Source organism: Dendrobates tinctorius, unplaced genomic scaffold, assembly GCF_039654945.1.
Source record: "Dendrobates tinctorius isolate UK_male_01 unplaced genomic scaffold, ASM3965494v1 ptg000036l, whole genome shotgun sequence".
NCBI classification, from domain to species: Eukaryota; Metazoa; Chordata; class Amphibia; order Anura; family Dendrobatidae; genus Dendrobates; species Dendrobates tinctorius.
Genome location: NW_027361704.1, coordinates 33,877,259 through 33,894,311, shown reverse-complemented (window position 1 = coordinate 33,894,311; position 17,053 = coordinate 33,877,259). Strand labels below are relative to the sequence as shown.

The window sequence follows — 17,053 nt, the reverse complement described above, 5'->3', positions numbered from 1 at the left end:
ATATGTATGGCAAATGACAGATCCTTTTGAAAGAAAGCCTTCATCACAAACTAAAGCAGTCTTATTAAGTGTAAATTCTGATTAATTTTCTATCTTTGATATATTTTATTGCACCATTAATTTATTCCCGACTGCTGTACTGTATAAGTGGAAATGTTCTCCACTGCCTCCTAACTGTCTCTATTTTTTTGGATAAATTTAGATTGATTTTTGCACCTCTTACCCTTGATAGTCGCTATGAAACAGTCTGCACCGCATAGGACAACAGATAGCGGCAGTCACACCGGAGGCAGAGAGGAACATTTTGCTTAATAATCATAGCGTAATTTTCTTTTTGTGCCCTTAAAAATGATTAAACTTTTTACTATGCCCAGTGATATTGTGGCTTACCTACCTTCACCCTATTCGGTAATAATGTAACGTGAGTGAGTACAAATATATGCAATGCATTACATGTGCCTGGATAATGTGATCGTTACAGCCCTTTCTACCCTGACCCATAACTCTAGCGAATGATACCATTACATGTACAGATTGTGATAAAGCAACACAGGATTTCATATATAGAGAAAAAATGGAGCAGTTACCCATGGAAAACAGATACAAGTTGCCTTTGAGTTTTTCCAACTTTATGTTGCCTAGGGTAGCATCTCCACTTTTTCTGTACTAATATATACATGAGGTTTTTCTCTTCTGATTGATGATGTTTTATAATGTTGCTTCATGACAACAGATTTCTCATCAAATTACCACAATTGTTCAACTACAGGGAAATAACTTTAAGCATTGACTAATAGTGAACTATTGATATACAGTACAGTAATAGATAATCAATGACAAGTAATGTGTAGACAAATATAACTGCAGTTCCTTCTAACAGCAAATCCGTTTGTATAAAAACAGTACATATAAAAAATGGAGTTATGGTCCATACCAACCAATCAGATTTAAGCTTTCATTTTTCCTTTTGTAGGTTAAAAATGCAAGGTGAACTCTGGTTGGTTGTTGGGGGCAACGCGTCCACTTTTTTTTTTCGACAGTAATTTTAATACAACCACATTTTTCCTCCTAGGAAAATCCACATAGTTGTCGCTGTATACAACAGTTTTCATATCGAAAGGAAAGTTCTTTGCATAAGTTGGTGTATTTCAGTTTAGTCCTAGCTATAGGCTAATCTAAAAAAAGACAAAGAAAAATGCAGCAAGTACATTGATCTGTTCTACAGAGTAATTCTACAATAAGTGTGAACCCATTATTGAAAATAGTCGTGTATGTGATATAGTTTATTTTTTTTAAAACAACCAAAGGCAAAATAAATACTTTAAAATAATACTAAAAAAAATCCTCCTATTAGAAGTTACTATAAAACTTGCAAGCTGTACACCAGTGTTGCACCATGAAGCTCATACAGGATTTTTCTTCAGTGTAAAAATATACAAGTTTGCTGCTCCCATAGACAGCGGAAAGGTCCGGTTGTTAGTCATTTCATGGAGGCTTGATGTCTTGTTCTTTCATACTTCTCCTACCCAGACCACTGTGTTTCCACTTTTAATTCCTGAGACTTCGCAATGTAGAACGCTTTGCCTCCCATTGATTAGAAACAGAGAATCCTTAGCTGGTGTTAAAATATACTGTCCAAATAGGCCACTGTCTTTTATTACTCTGTTTTTCTCATTCCACGGCCAGTCTTTTTGTGCTACTGGGTCTTTGAGATTCTTCAGCATGTCCACCCTTCCTGAGGACAGTTCTAAAAAGAGAACATCAGTTTGTAGATGCGATGTAGCATAGATATAATACTGATTGCTCTCTGTGAAAGATGATTGAAAAGTCACATCAGAAATGTGTAAGTTTGTTTGTAGGTCATAAATCAATTTAATTTCACCTTGGAAAGTAATTGTTTGGACTTTGACTCGTCCATTGACTTCATCTGTGCTGACCAAGTAACGTCCATCTGAAGAAATGTACGGTGTCCCGGTAACATCACCATTTGGGCCAATGACTGTGTCTGTAACACTATCGATTATTACCTGAGGTAACGCAATTAAAGAATTGTTTGCTTTGCACTGTACAAAATAGTAGCCACCGAGATGGGAATAAGCCATATTCTTCGGGATACAGCTTGAGTTTTTGAAACTGATGGTCTTTATTTGAGTCACAGTTTCAAGGTCAATTTTATGAATTAAAGGCTTGGATTTATTAAAGATGAAGCCAAATCTGAAAAAAAAGAATAATTTGTATTAATAGAAGTTTGTGAAGGAGTTGGTGTATTTCTATATCAAGCAGATTTATTTTTGCAAACTACTGCCCTTATGGCTTATGCATGGAGTTGTATCATGGCTCTAGTTTCTACAGAGTAATAATAGGGCTGCAATAGTGAGTGAGCCTTTACTACACCTTCATATGAATTCAATACAAGTTTCCTTGTGCCAGATTCAGAGCAGTCTCCATTGAACCCAGTTCAATGGAGAAATCCTCTTTATATTTTCTAGCAAAAAATATCTACTAACACAAAGTACAACAATCCTTATACAAGCTCTATACCATTGTACGAGAGCCCAAGGCCTGTCTCATCCCTTCACTACTAGGTCAGTATAGAAATGCAAAAAAGAAAACATGGTTTGTCCCTTTCAGCTTTAACCTGGTTCCTTTAAGCTGAATAACCCAGCTGCCTGGAGTAGTTTGTAAGCAAAATGGTTTCCCGGTCCAACTGTGGGCAGACTCTTAATCTCTCCTGTAGTTAAAATTCCACATTGTATACAATATGTCTAAGTTTAGAATAGAAGCAATATATGAACAATTCACATAAAATACATTTCTCACACTCATAATTCTCAAAATAGAGAAAATTGCCTAGGATATGTCCATAAGTCACTAAAAGTTTAGGTGCTCCTGCTGGTTTTGAAATTTCTTTGATGACAAAGAAGCCTTAGCCTATAACTATCGGCTTGAGGAAAGCTTTTAAACTGCTCAAAACATAATATGTTTGGTGAATAAAGGTTGGATGTTCTAGCACAGAAGAATCCACATTGTAGGCACCATTTGTCTCAAGTTATAAAGTTCATTATGGTGTTGCTGACAATTTGGAGGCACATTAATGATAGCCATGTAATAAAGTATTCTTGCCACATCAAATATCTTTTTCAGAATACACTGTCATATATGTACATGAGGAAAATAACATTTCTGTTCATTAAATGACTTGTATCCTGATTTCAATCAATGTTCCCCTATTCAGGCTTCCTCTCTAAAGGGCCTGTCACACTAAGCGATATCGCTAGCAATATCGCTATAGCGTCACTGGTTTTTGTGACGCAGCAGCGATATTGCTAGCAATATCGCTATGTCTGATACTTACCTCTGACCGGCTCCCCCACTGGTTATCGCTGATTGCGCGAGAACGTCCTGGACCGTTTCTCGTCGTCAGCTTCCTGCTGGGCTTCCTGTGGCGCCAACCAGCGACGCGTGGACTCGGGCAGGAGGACGTCAGGATCGCCTCGTCTGACAGGTAAGTAGCGACCCCCGACCCCTGCTATGTCGCTGGTGAGATCTGCCTGTGTGGCAGCTCACTAGCGACCACTTAGCGATGCACCAGCGATCCTGACCACGTCATATTGCTGGTCGGGATCGCTGGTGCATCGCTAAGTGTGACAGTACCAAGGCTAAGGTCACACCAGCTTTTTTTCTCTCATCCAAGAGAATTGGGCCAATTATGTTAATCACACTCTGATCAGCCTATGATCAATCTGTGATCATAGTGTGGCTCAATTTTTTCGAATAAGAAGATGGTGAAAAACTTTTTTTTTTTTACATATTCTCCATTCTGTCAGTCTTTGAAAATCGTAATGTACTCAGATATCATGCCAGTGCAGTCCAATGTTTTCCACATACTCATTGACTTGCATGGCTAAGTGTGATCCGATAGTCCAGTGATGGCGAACCTATGGCATGCGTGCCAGACAGAGGCACGCCGAGCCCTCTCAGCTGGCACGGGCCAAGGCCTCGCCTCACTGTTCAGAGCTGCAGATTCCTCTCACACATTGAGCGGCACGGCCGTGGAGCTGAGTGATGATGTCATCCAGCTGCGGCTGCGCCTCTAAGTGTGTGAGAGGAAGTGACAGGAAGGATGTTGCCGGTGGGCGGAGACTGCAGAGAGGTGAGTGTGGCCGCTGGTGTATGTGTGTTTGTGTGTGTGGCCGCTGGTGTGTCTGTGTGCTGCTTGTGTCGTCAGAGTGGCCTTGTGTGTGTGGAGAGGGCCAGTGATAGCAGTGATGGAGAGAGGGACAATGATGGGAGTGATGAGGAGAGGGCTAGTGATGGGGAGAGGGACAATGATGGCAGTGATGGGGGGAACAATGATGGCAGTAATGGAGAGAGGGACAATGATGGGAGTGATGGGGAGAGGGACAATGATGGCAGTGATGTGGACAGGGACAGTGATGGGGAGAGGGACAATGATGGGAGTGATGGGGAGAGGGACAATGATGGGAGTGATGAGGAGAGGGAAAATGATAGAAGTGATGGGAACAGGGCCAGTGATGGGGAGAGGGACAATGATGGGAGCGATGAGGAGAGGGACGGTGATGGGGAGAGGGACAATGATGGCAGTGCTGGGGAGAGGAACAATGATGGCAGTGATGGGGAGAGGGACAATGATGGGAGTGATGGGGAGAGGGACAATGATGGGAGTGATGTGGACAGGGACAGTGATGGGGAGAGGGACAATGATGGGAGTGATGGGGAGAGGGACAATGATGGGAGTGATGAGGAGAGGGAAAATGATGGAAGTGATGGGAACAGGGCCAGTGATGGGGAGAGGGACAATGATGGGAGTGATGGGGAGAGGGACAATGATGGGAGTGATGGGGAGAGGGACAATTGTGGGAGTGATGGGGAGAGGGACAATGATGGGAGTGATGGCGACAGGGCCAGTGATGGGGAGAGGGACAATGATGGGAGTGATGGGGAGAGAGACAATGATGGGAGTGATGGGGACAGGGCTAGTGATGGGGAGAGGGCCAATGATGGTGGTGATGGGGAGAGGGACAATGATGGGAGTGATGGGGAGAGGGACAATGATGGGAGTGATGGGGAGAGGGACAATGATGGGAATGATGGGGAGAGGACCAGTGATGGCGGTGATGGAGAGAGGGACAATGATGGGAGTGATGGGGAGAGGACCAGTGATAGGGAGAGGGACAATGATGGCTGTGATGGGAGTGATGGGAGAGGGACAATGATGGGGAGGAGGAAATGATGGAGGTGGTGGAATGGGCAATTTCTACCAGAAGGGGATCATGATTGGGCATTTCTACATGAAGGGGATCATAATGGGGCATATTTCTGCATGAAGGGATCATAATGGGGCATATTTCTGCATGAAGGGGATCATAATGGGGCATATTTCTGCATGAAGGGATCATAATGGGGCATATTTCTGCATGAAGGGATCATAATGGTGCATATTTCTGCATGAAGGGATCATAATGGGGCATATTTCTGCATGAAGGGATCATAATTGGGCATATTTCTGCATGAATGGATCATAATGGGACATATTTCTGCATGAAGGGATCATAATTGGGCATATTCCTGCATGAAGGGGATCATGATGGGGCATATTTCTGCATGAAGGGGATCATGATGGGGCATTTCTACATGAAGGGGATCATAATGGGGCATATTTCTGCATGAAGGGATCATAATGGGGCATATTTCTACATGAATGGGATCACAATGGGACATATTTCTGCATGAAGGGATCATAATGGGACATATTTCTGCATGAAGGGATCATAATTGAGCATATTCCTGCATGAAGGGGATCATGATGGGGCATATATCTGCATGAAGGGATCATAATTGGGCATATTCCTGCATGAAGGGGATCATGATGGGACATATTTCTGCATGAAGGGATCATGATGGGGCATTTCTACATGAATGGGATCATGATGGGGCATATTCCTGCATGAAAGGGATCATAATGGGACATATTTCTGCATGAAGGGATCATAATGGGACATATTTCTGCATGAAGGGATCATAATTGGGCATATTTCTGCATGAAGGGGATCATAATGGGGCATATATCTGCATGAAGGGATCATAATGGGACATATTTCTGCATGAAGAGATCATAATTGGGCATATTTCTGCATGAAGGGATCATAATGGGACATATTTCTGCATGAAGGGATCATAATTGGGCATATTCCTGCATGAAGGGGATCATGATGGGGCATTTCTACATGAAGGGGATCATAATTGGGCATATTTCTGCATGAAGGGGATCATGATGGGGCATTTCTACATGAAGGGGATCATAATGGGGCATATTTCTACATGAATGGGATCATGATGGGACATATTTCTGCATGAAGGGATCATAATGGGGCATATTTCTGCATGAATGGGATCATGATGGGACATATTTCTGCATGAAGGGATCATAATTGGGCATATTTCTGCATGAAGGGATCATAATGGGACATATTCCTACATGAAGGGGATCATGATGGGGCATATTTCTGCATGAAGGGGATCATGATGGGGCATTTCCACATGAAGGGGGTCATAATGGGGCATATTTCTGCATGAATGGGATCATGATGGGGCATATTTCTACATGAAGGGGATCATGATGGGGCATTTGGCACGTGTTGGCACTTCGTCATAAATTATTGGGCTTTAGGTTGCAGTTTGGGCACTCGGTCTCAGAAAGGTTCACCATCACTGTGATAGTCGGATCCAACTCGGGCATGCTGTAAATTTTTCCTTGGACTACGTTGATCTGAAAAATCGGACAGGTGCACGGCCCCATAAAATAACATTGGCCTGACAGCTATCCGATGTTTTTTCAGATCGCACTTAGACTGATATTACGGTAGTCTGTGTGAGCTATAATTTTCAGTTGTCTGGGTGAACACTAACTAGTAGTGTCTCCCATTCACAGTACACACTGAGACATCAGAGGATGCTGCTCTCCTGTCTCTATGTAACACGTTAGAAGCAGCAGACAAATGGTGACATTATACAGCAGTACTGAGCAGAGTAGCTTTTCAAATTACAGTGTTTTTTTAAATTATGATTTACAACTACCCACTCCTTACCGAATGTGGTTAATGATAAGGTTGGTTGGAGGAATGAACAAATCATCTACTTCTTCAAAGTCAGTGCGGATAATATGATGACTTTCTCCTGTACTTGCTTCAGAAATAACCTGAAAGAGAAATTATTGGAGCATATGTAAATGAACAGCATATAATATATATAAAAGTTTTTAAAGAAAATTTGTAGAATAAAAAAAGTATTGAACCCATATTAATTTATCAGATTCTATGAATAGTTTTTCTATGAATTGCTTAATAAAACTTTACAAATATTTTAGCATTTGTTGTCAAAGCTAATAAAAATAATATATTGTACCATGACAGTTTTGGTGTTTACTGATATAAATTGGAAACAAGGAAACAATTGTTATGCAGAGAGTTCAGAAAGACCAGCAAAGATGTAGGTGCAAGGTACATAGTATAAGTTGAAAGTATAAATAGCCACTCCCAAGAAGTGATAGGACTGAACCAAATTGGGAAGTGAGAGACACCTGAATAGAAGCAAACCAAAGAAAGGAAAGAAAAGACAAAAGAACCATCAGCAGTTGGACAGAAACCAAACTGGCTGTGGCTCAGCAGAAAGGGAAACTGGCCCCGCAGCCAGAGGTCACTGGATTAAGTCCTGAAACTGATGCATAACATATGGAATCTGTAACTATATTTTAAAGGGCAGCACTTCTCTTCTTGATGTCTACTATTATGAAACGCATGGTTTTGAGATCATCAAAAAAGCACATCATCTGCTACCATCTACAAACTGCAACCTGCAGTATAACATTGAAAACTTGTAACAAGTACAAGCTTGCTTTACTTACCTACTGATAAGTAGACAAGTTCTTGGAGTGCAGACCATAGCACAAACCATGGTTTAACATTTACCTTGCAAAACATTGGTAAGATTTTGTGCACATTCAAAAAGCACTGATGTTGGATGGTTTCATTGCTCATCTGAGTTCCATTACTCTTTGTGCAAAAAAGCAAAGTCATGCTTAAACAGGAAATGGCCCTTTCCCAACTGTTGACACAAAGTTGTAAGCATCTAATAGACTAAAATGCATTTGCATGCTGTAGTTTTGAAATTACTCTTCAATATAAAAAAATCCACAGATTATTATCCTTCCTCCCCAAAATGTAACATTAGTCACTAAGCATTCTCATATATAGCTTTTTTTTAGCTACCAGCCAAATATATAGTCACCCATTATATTGCTAAATCATCAGAGGTGATCCATCATTCCACTATGTGTTCGGTACGGACCCCAAACTTTACTGTTCAGATCGCCAATCTCTATAAATGACCCAACAACATTTTTTTTACTTTTATAATTTTTAAGTGCTGTATTTTCTTATTTTTTTGTGATACCAAGGAGTAAGCCTGGTCTTCTGACATCTCAAGGCCGATGAACGTGAAATTACATAGGGGTCAGGTAGCTGGTCCCGGGTGCACTGCCAGAGTGGACAAGAAATCCTTCAGGCTGATGGAGTCCGCAGGTTTGGGGGTAGTCCAGCATGAATAGGTGGCAGGGCTGAAGAGGTACGTTAATATGGAAGGTAGAAACATGAATGCTATGCCTTATCCCACATGTCACCACCTGATGAACTTGAGCCGACCAGTAAATGTTAACTTTTGTCCCCTGAATTGTGTGCAGTGGCTCCTGAAGACAGAAGCCTGGAGGCAGAAGAGGCCTACAACCTGCAAGAGAGTGTGATGCACCTCACACCTGACAGCACACTGGGACAGGGACACTTTTTTTCATTAAAGTGCCAAAGCGTAACGTACAGCAAATGTACAGCAAGAATTGATTATCACATTAGATCAGACCCATTACACCAGTTTTCTACATCCTTCCCAAAATCCATAAAAGACTGGATGATCCACCAGGTAGACGTATAGTCTCTTCATCTGAATTCATCTTGTCTCCATTAGCCATATTATAGGAACGCATCCTTCCACCACTAGTCAGAACTACCAAATCTTTCCAACTCGATACCAACAAATTTGTATGCCTAATTAAATCCCTAGGCCCAATCTCTTCCTTAACCCTCCGAGTCACTTGGGACGTGAGTAGTTTGCACACGTCTATTACTCATGACAAAGGCCTCAAAGTTACAGACAGCCTACTAAGGGAAGCTAATATGGACAGTGACACAAGGGATTTCTGTTGTGACCTTCTTCAACTAGTTTTGAAAGAAAATTTCTTTCTCTTTCAGGATACATATTATATACAGATGCAAGGGACAGCAATGGGGTCCAATGTAACGCCCCCTTATGCTATTGCCTATATATCCTCCTTTGAGGAGGACTTTGTTTACACTAATTCACTGTTTTGTCAACATTCATTACGTTGGCGTAGATATATAGATGACATAATTTTGCATCTGGGACAGACCATTAGAAACGCTTCTGAACTTTGATACCCACAATAACAACATATCGCTTGAACTACAGTTGACCATACAACATAGCCATAGTAACATCATTTTCTTGGACACTTTTGTATGCAAGGATGCGTAAGGGGCGTTATCCAATGATCTCTACACAAAAGAGACAGACTCTAACAGTTTACTTCACTTCTCAAGTTTTCACCCCATGGCCACAAAAAAAGCCATCCCTATTTCACAATTACAAAGGATGGATAATCTTAATCTAACCCAGGAACAAACTAAACAGCTTAGGCTGGTTTCACACTAGTGTTCAGGAGGGCTGCGAATGGCAGCCTACTTCCTCCTTTCTTCCTACGTGAAGCTCCGCCCAATCTCCACCTACTGCCACATGCATCCAGCCCTCCTGAATGCTAGTGTGAAACTAGCTTTAAGGGCATGTCACACTAAGAGATATCGCTAGCAATATCGCTATAACTTGTGACGTTATAGCGATATTGCTAGCGATATCGCTGTGTCTGATACTTACCTATGACCGGCTCCCCCGCTGGTTATCGCTGGTCGCGCGAGAACGTCCAGGACTGTTTCTCGTCGTCAGCTTCCTGCGGCGCTTCCTGCTGTGAGGACGAGCGACGCGTGGAGCCGGGCGGGAGGACGCAGGATCGCCTGGTGTGACAGGTAAGTAGCGACCCCCGTCCCCAGCGATGTCGCTAGTGAGATCTGCCTATGTGGCAGCTCACTAGCGACCACTTAGCGATGTACCAGCGATTCTGACCGCGTCATATCGCTGGTCGGGATCGCTGGTACATCACTAAGTGTGACAGTACCTTTAGACTGAGAGAAATAGAGAACAAGTTTTTAACTAGAGATTATCCTAGTAAACTTTTGTTACAAACCCAAAACAAATGCCAAGAATGACAGCTAACTAAGTTTGGCAATGGAATTACTTTTGTCCATAATTATCTTCTCCTACCATATCCATTGAGTGATCCGCAAATATTGGTCCATCTTATGCAACAGATATCCCTATTTCCCTGAATTCCAGAATCTTTTATTCCCTTGCTATCGACATCCTACCAACCTTAACCATGTGGTTTTCCTGAAGAAGTAGATTTATACTTCGAAATGCGTCAAAATAAACCAATCATTTTATTACATTGGGATATATGTTTAAAATCCTGTCAACAGCACTGAGACTATCCATGAACTCCTTCTAACCTATTGAAGACTGTGGTACAGTCAGGAGGCCCCATTTGCTAATCCAAATCATTTGTGCAAAAGCTGTGTTGCAGTGAGGAATCACGAGGCACCATTTTCTCATCAAAATCATTAGATCTAATATAGGGTGTGAGGGATCTCACAGGGCAAGGGGGTTTCAACTTTGCTTACCTAGGGGGAGGGGAGAGAAGGACCCAGCAGGGATCGGCTCTCTGGCACCTCCACTTGCTCCAGGTCAGTCAGGGAACTGCACCGAGGGCAAATAGTCGCCGGAAAGACTTCCCTTATAGGTACGAGTTAATGAGGCACTCCCAGTGAGGGGGGATATATTTCACCAGTCTAGGCTGGGGATATATATTTAAACCTCCTAGCCACCACTGCCAGAGTTCCTCACTAACATAGTACGGTATTCTGACATCAGTTCCTCATTCAAAATAAGCCCCATCTGACAACAGGCTTATATCAGGTCAGGAACCAACCTGGGTAGTAGCGTATAATATAACAAACCAAGCATGTGGATGTGGGGATTCATGAATCAAGATAAAAGAGCAGCCCAAGATTAATTTTATATTTAATCTCCGAAAAGGCGCACTAGAAATATACAGCCATATATATACAGAACTGTATACAAATATACAGGGAGGAGTGCAGTATAAAGATAGTGTATAGATAGGATGCAATTGCCATGTTATGTGGCATGTGACCACGGGGAGGCGCTGATGGGTCACAGGTCCAAATCTTAGTTACGTGGTTTTCCTGGCTGTGTCAGCTAATGTATCCTCCTGTCAGTTGAAGAACTAAGTCCAAAATGATGGTCTACCTTATATCTCCTAGGCTGTTCCCTCCCACATTCTGCTGCCACCCCTAGGCTGGGGTGTCTCCCTCCTCCCATGTCTGAGAATATGATTTTCTGTGCAGAATTGTGGATGGCCCATATCTTTCCTCCCAAAGATCTGAATGGGTCGGTGGTGCCGCCACTGGGTTCTGCTGCATTTTATCTGCGCATAGAGACTAAATATGCCTACCATATGTAATTCCTGGTAGCTATGCTTTATAACTCAAAAACGCAGAGTGCTACAAGTGGCTGCCAGGCACGGACATGTGGGGGAAGTAATGTCAATTCGGATTATGTGCTCGACTAGTCTCAGAGATATTGCATTCTGTTATCATAGGTCATTTTCCAGATTCAATACCTCAGAGCCTGCTGTGACTTATAGTGCCATGCTGTCTCCATTTTCTTAAATCAGTTTGCCTGTAGCTGCAGGAGAGTTCATACCCTGCTGCTAATTGGTGGTCACTGAGCTTCAAAGGATTTGTTCATGGTTTTTAATTAAAAATAAGCATTGCATGGGTTTTTATGGCCTTGGAGAATGAATGCCAAGGGAGGGGGCTCAGGGCTCTGAAGCAAGTATTTTTGGTCCAAACTTATCCTAATGAGGAATTCCATCAGAAATCAAAATGGTATCATTTTCCCATATCTCACACAGGGTTTCAGCCAGGAGGCCCTATTTGTTAATCCAAATCATTTGTGATAACACTGTGTTGTTGCAAGGAGTCAGGAGGCACACTATGTAAGAAAATAAATAGTGATTATTTGTTTAGTGACATATGACTGACAGGTGAGGGCCTAAGGGCTCATACTCACTTGCGAGAGACTCGCACGATTCTCATGCGAGTCTCTCGCTTGAAAACCTGGCACTGCCGCCGGCACTCGGATAGGAGTGTGCAGCTGCATAGAAATACAAGTAGCCGCACGCTCCGGTCCGAGTGCCGGCGGGAGTCCCAGGTTTTCATGCGAGAGAATCGCATGAGAATCATGCGAGTCTCTCGCAAGTGAGTATGAGCCCTTAGGTTGAGAAACAGCAGGTTAAAAGAGGGGAAGAGCACATACAACAAGAGTGGGAAAAATTGAGGTCATGCTGAAAGGGGAAATAGGCTTGGTGTTCGACAAGTATGTGGCTTAGGAGTTAATGTTATTGAAATCCCAACTGAACAAACACCATCTCGTCCTATCCAAAGACCACTGACAACATCTGTTATTGGACAGGCTACTCCACTCCCTTTCTTTGGCAGCCGCACAGTGGTACACCTTGCAGATAAGGCTAAGAAAGATGGAAAGGCTGCATCAAGTGGCCTCTCCTCTTCTTCCTCCACCTTAACATCACACACAGTAAAATCCTCAGAGGTGGAACCCCAATCAACCTTGTTTTGCCCAAGTCACAAATTTCCAAAAGCACAACAGATGGGCCATTCTTCAGAGCGCTTTACATATTATAGTCCATGGGCATCAGAGGTCTGCTCCACAGATTAAAAGAATCCAGAGGAGGAAAGCATCTGCACCGATACCCAAAAATTTTTCATGTTAGATTCGGGGTCAGACAAAGTAGGGTCTGAGCAGAATGAGACCCTCATCACCAGACGTGGGGTGGGGGTGATCCTGATGAAACTCAGATACCAGAGGTACACGAGGACTGTAGTATGGTGTCAGGGCAGGAAGAGGAGAAAGGTGACTCTCAGGGTGAGGAGTTGGAGAGGAGAGAGGATGATAATGAGGTTGTAGATCCCACTTGGTGTGAGAACAGAGGTATGCAGCTGAGTAGCTCAGAAGAGGAGGAGGAAGACAAGGAGGTTACGTTTCGGCTACCCACACAGACACGGAGTGATGCAACCACGACAAGCACTGCATCATCAGCCAGCTCACCAGCACAAATTGCAAGATTGGGCCTTTTTAGAGATCATAAAGGATGAGCCAATTCACATTATCTGCAAAATTTGCAAAAAATACTCAGTAGATGCAAAAATTGCAATAATTTGAAAACTACAGGCATGAACATGAAAATGCAGTATCAACATGCCATAGTCTGGGAGTCTCAGTGTGCTAAAATGCAGACTAGCGGGCCTCACCAACCACCAGCCATCCCATCCACCACATCTGCTGTTTCTTCCTCCTCCATCACCATGCCATATCTTCTTACACAGGTCTCCTGCTGCCGAAACTCCACTTGTTTATCCCCTGTAGTTGGGGTGCATGAGAGCCCATCAGCTGTTACAGAAGTGGAGATACCTTCCTTTTTTGCTTCACTGAGCACAGCACATCTTTCTCAACCAACCGTAACATCTCCGCCTGCACCTCACTCACAGTCCAACAGTGCCATGTTTACCCTCCTCCACCCTTTCTCAGCACAGCAGCCAGCCCTCAGTCGCATAGTTGTGGTCATGTAAAAGAATTTTCCTCCAACACATGCCAAAGCTAAATGCTTGAACTCCACCATCTCCAATCTTTTAACCACGGAAATGCTGCCTTTCCACCTACAGGCGGGTTCCGAAAGTTGATGGCCAGCCCAGTCCCCCAGTACCAGTTGCCCACCCACCATTACTTCACTAAGAAAACTGTGCCTGCGCTACACCAGCATGTTGCAGACAACATTACCCATTACATGAAAAAATCTATGTCTGCCAGGATGCATTTCACCACTGACACCTGAACGAGTAAATATGGGCTAGGGTGTTACATATAACTACTGGGGACTGGATGACTCTGATGGCTGTGGGGGCAGGCAGTCAAGAGGCTGTTCCACAAGTCTTGAAATCCCCAAGGGTTGCGAGACAAACCTCTGTATTTAAAACTTCCTCCACTGCTTCTGGCTCCACCACCTCCTGTTGGGCCTTCACCTGCACCCTCAACCTTTCCCTTAATGAGATATATGTTCCAACAGTGCATAGAGAATCCCCAAAAACCTCCACACTGCGCAGTCAAGGCTCACCCCAATCAATTTTAAAATTAATATGCCTTGGAGATCGCAGTAACAAAGCTCATGAGTTATGAATAGCTATCCAGGTCAAGATAGAGCAATGGTTATCTCCACTGAATCTGGAGCCATGTAAAGTCATGTGCAATAATGGTGCTAACCCGGTGACAGCTCTATGTCAGGGTAACTTCACACATACCTTGCATGGCTCAAGTTCTCAACCTGGTGATAGAGGAATTTCTCCACCACTATCCCAACCTGGATGCGCATTGCAGAAAGCAAGGTCGCTTTGTGCTCACTTTCACCAATCGCACCCGGCAGGTTATTGACTTGCATCTCTACAGTTGTCTTTCGGCCTGCTAATTAACTGTTTGATTTGTGATGTTCCGAAGAGGTGGAATTCCACTCTGCATATGTTGCAGCGATTGTGTCAGCAGTGACGAGACCTAGTGCAGTATGTTCTTTTGCATAGCTTTGCATAGCTTGACAGAGTAAGCAAGCTTGAGTGTTACCCGTCACCAACATAGCATGGACTTGGACCTCATGGAAATGCCCGACACATGAGCTCCTTCTTGCTATACTATCTGCAACATGATGCCCGTATTGTTCGGGTTAGAAATAATGATGACTACTGAGTTGCCACTCTGTTAGATTCACGGTACAAGAGTAAATTTTGACAGATGCTTCCCCCCGTGGAAAGAGATGCGCATATGATGGAGTATTGAAACATACTTCTAGACAACTTTAAGAGTGGTTTTCACCAAAACTGCAGTGAGGCATACAGTGTGCATCACAGTTCTAGACTTCTAAGCCCAGGGAACGTCAAGGTGTCACCGCTAAAACATTAGCATCAGCAGTGTAAGTGGCATACACGATTTCTGTGAGTCACTATACACATTTTTTAGATCAGTCCGTGCACCAGCAGAAAATAGATCAAGTCTGACACGTTGTGAACGACTTGAGAGGATGGTGCAAGAGTATCTCAAGCTCAATATTAAAACTATTAGGGGGAAATTGGAATATTTTGCATTTTGGTCTTCAAAAATGGAAGAGTGGCTTGAGCTCACTTGTCACGTCTTGGATATTTTGTCATGCCCAGCAGCCAGCGTTCTTTCAAAACGTGTGTTCAGCGCTGCTGGTGGTGCCCTGACTGATAAGAGCTTCCAGCTGTCCCCTGAAAATGTAGACTGCTTAACTTTCATCAAAATAAATAAGTCATGGATCTCCATGACGTTTACACCCCAGTTGCAGACTGGGAAGACTACACGATGTTGTCATTTTTAGTGTCATACATTTATGTTGCATTATTTTAGTTTGTGACATCTTTGTCATAGCTTCTGTGCTCGTGGTTGCTACTGTGGCTGATTTTACAAACTTTTTTTGAAATGTGGAGACTTCAAGTTTGGTCTCCATCTGGTGGGTTGCCTGTATTGGAAGATGTGTCAGAGGTCTATTATACTGTTTCTAATCTGTGGAAATTTATGTCACTTTAGTGGTGTGTGGAAATAATTTTTTTTAAATTTTTTGATTTCAAATGATGTCTCCTTCATGTGTGTTGCCTGTACCAGTAGGGCTCCCAGACTGGAAGACCTGTACTTACTTTTACTCAACTACCTGTGTTACCATCTTTACATTTTCTACCAATTGTACTCAATGAAACTGATGTTTGTGTCACCTGAGTGTGGCTGGGAAAACAAAATTGAGCTGTTGCATGAGGTATCAGGGCTCACAGAAAAGAAGGCTTACACTGCTCCCTTAATCACCAGGTCTTACTTGAAACATCAATTCAAAGCTCTAAATGATGGCCCAGACCCTGATACCTCATGCATGGCCCATGGCTGACTGCTGCTTTGCCATTAGCAAATTTCTACTGTGGGTCAATTGATGTCACCTTTCCTGGTGACTGCCCCTAATTTTAGCTGTTTGGGAAGCTTTTTGACACCTCTTAAGGAGTTGGGTATATGCATGCTTTTGCCTCCTATTAAATTTAATGGGGTTTGGATAGGTTCGTTGAACTGATTGGCAAACATCGGGATGTTCGGGGAACCGACCTTTGGAAGATTCGCTCAACTCCAGTTAAAATCTGTCTTTTTTCATTCCATAAAAATTACTAACTTCTAAATGAAAACATATTGGTCTTCCAAAAATGTTTTTGTATGTACAGTACCTAAACATTCCCTCAGCATTTTGAACAGATTTATGATGTGGTTATATTATTATATTAAAAATTCTGCCCGTCTTTTGCACTTTGTGTTGGTGTTTTGGAAAGTGACATCATTCTTGTGACATTCCAAATCCCAGCCACGTGGTTTTCTGCCTGAAAGGTTCTGTCCAGTTTACATAACATCACTGATGATGTTTATAAATGAGCAGTGTTGAATTTCTGGGATCATCTATGTGCAATCCTTGCACCCACTCCTGCACTGACTATGCGTGGTACAGAAGATTTTGGAATGCTGACCAGTGATCCCTGCTCAGAGCTCCTCACTGCATATAGAAGCTATGGTGATCATGCCCAAATCATGAAGAAGTTGTCAAATGTGTGATCTACATTTCTTTTGCTGAAGCTCCCTGTACAGAAACTGTAAGACCATG

At 42.9% G+C, this 17,053-nt stretch overlaps 1 protein-coding gene across 2 annotated transcripts in view; it reads right to left on the bottom strand.

Moving 5' to 3' along the window:
- Positions 1-1,274: 1,274 nt before the first annotated feature.
- LOC141087923 (follistatin-related protein 4-like) overlaps positions 1,275-17,053 on the bottom strand; it is a 1,467,590-nt gene continuing 1,451,811 nt past the window's right edge. For both annotated transcript variants that reach the window (XM_073573783.1, XM_073573784.1), the window contains exons 15-16: positions 7,110-7,219; positions 1,275-2,214 (exon numbers count right to left, since the gene is read on the bottom strand). In XM_073573783.1, the coding sequence (XP_073429884.1) occupies positions 1,512-2,214; positions 7,110-7,219 (813 nt within the window). In that variant the 3' untranslated portion in view covers positions 1,275-1,511. The remainder of the gene's footprint in view (positions 2,215-7,109; positions 7,220-17,053) is intronic.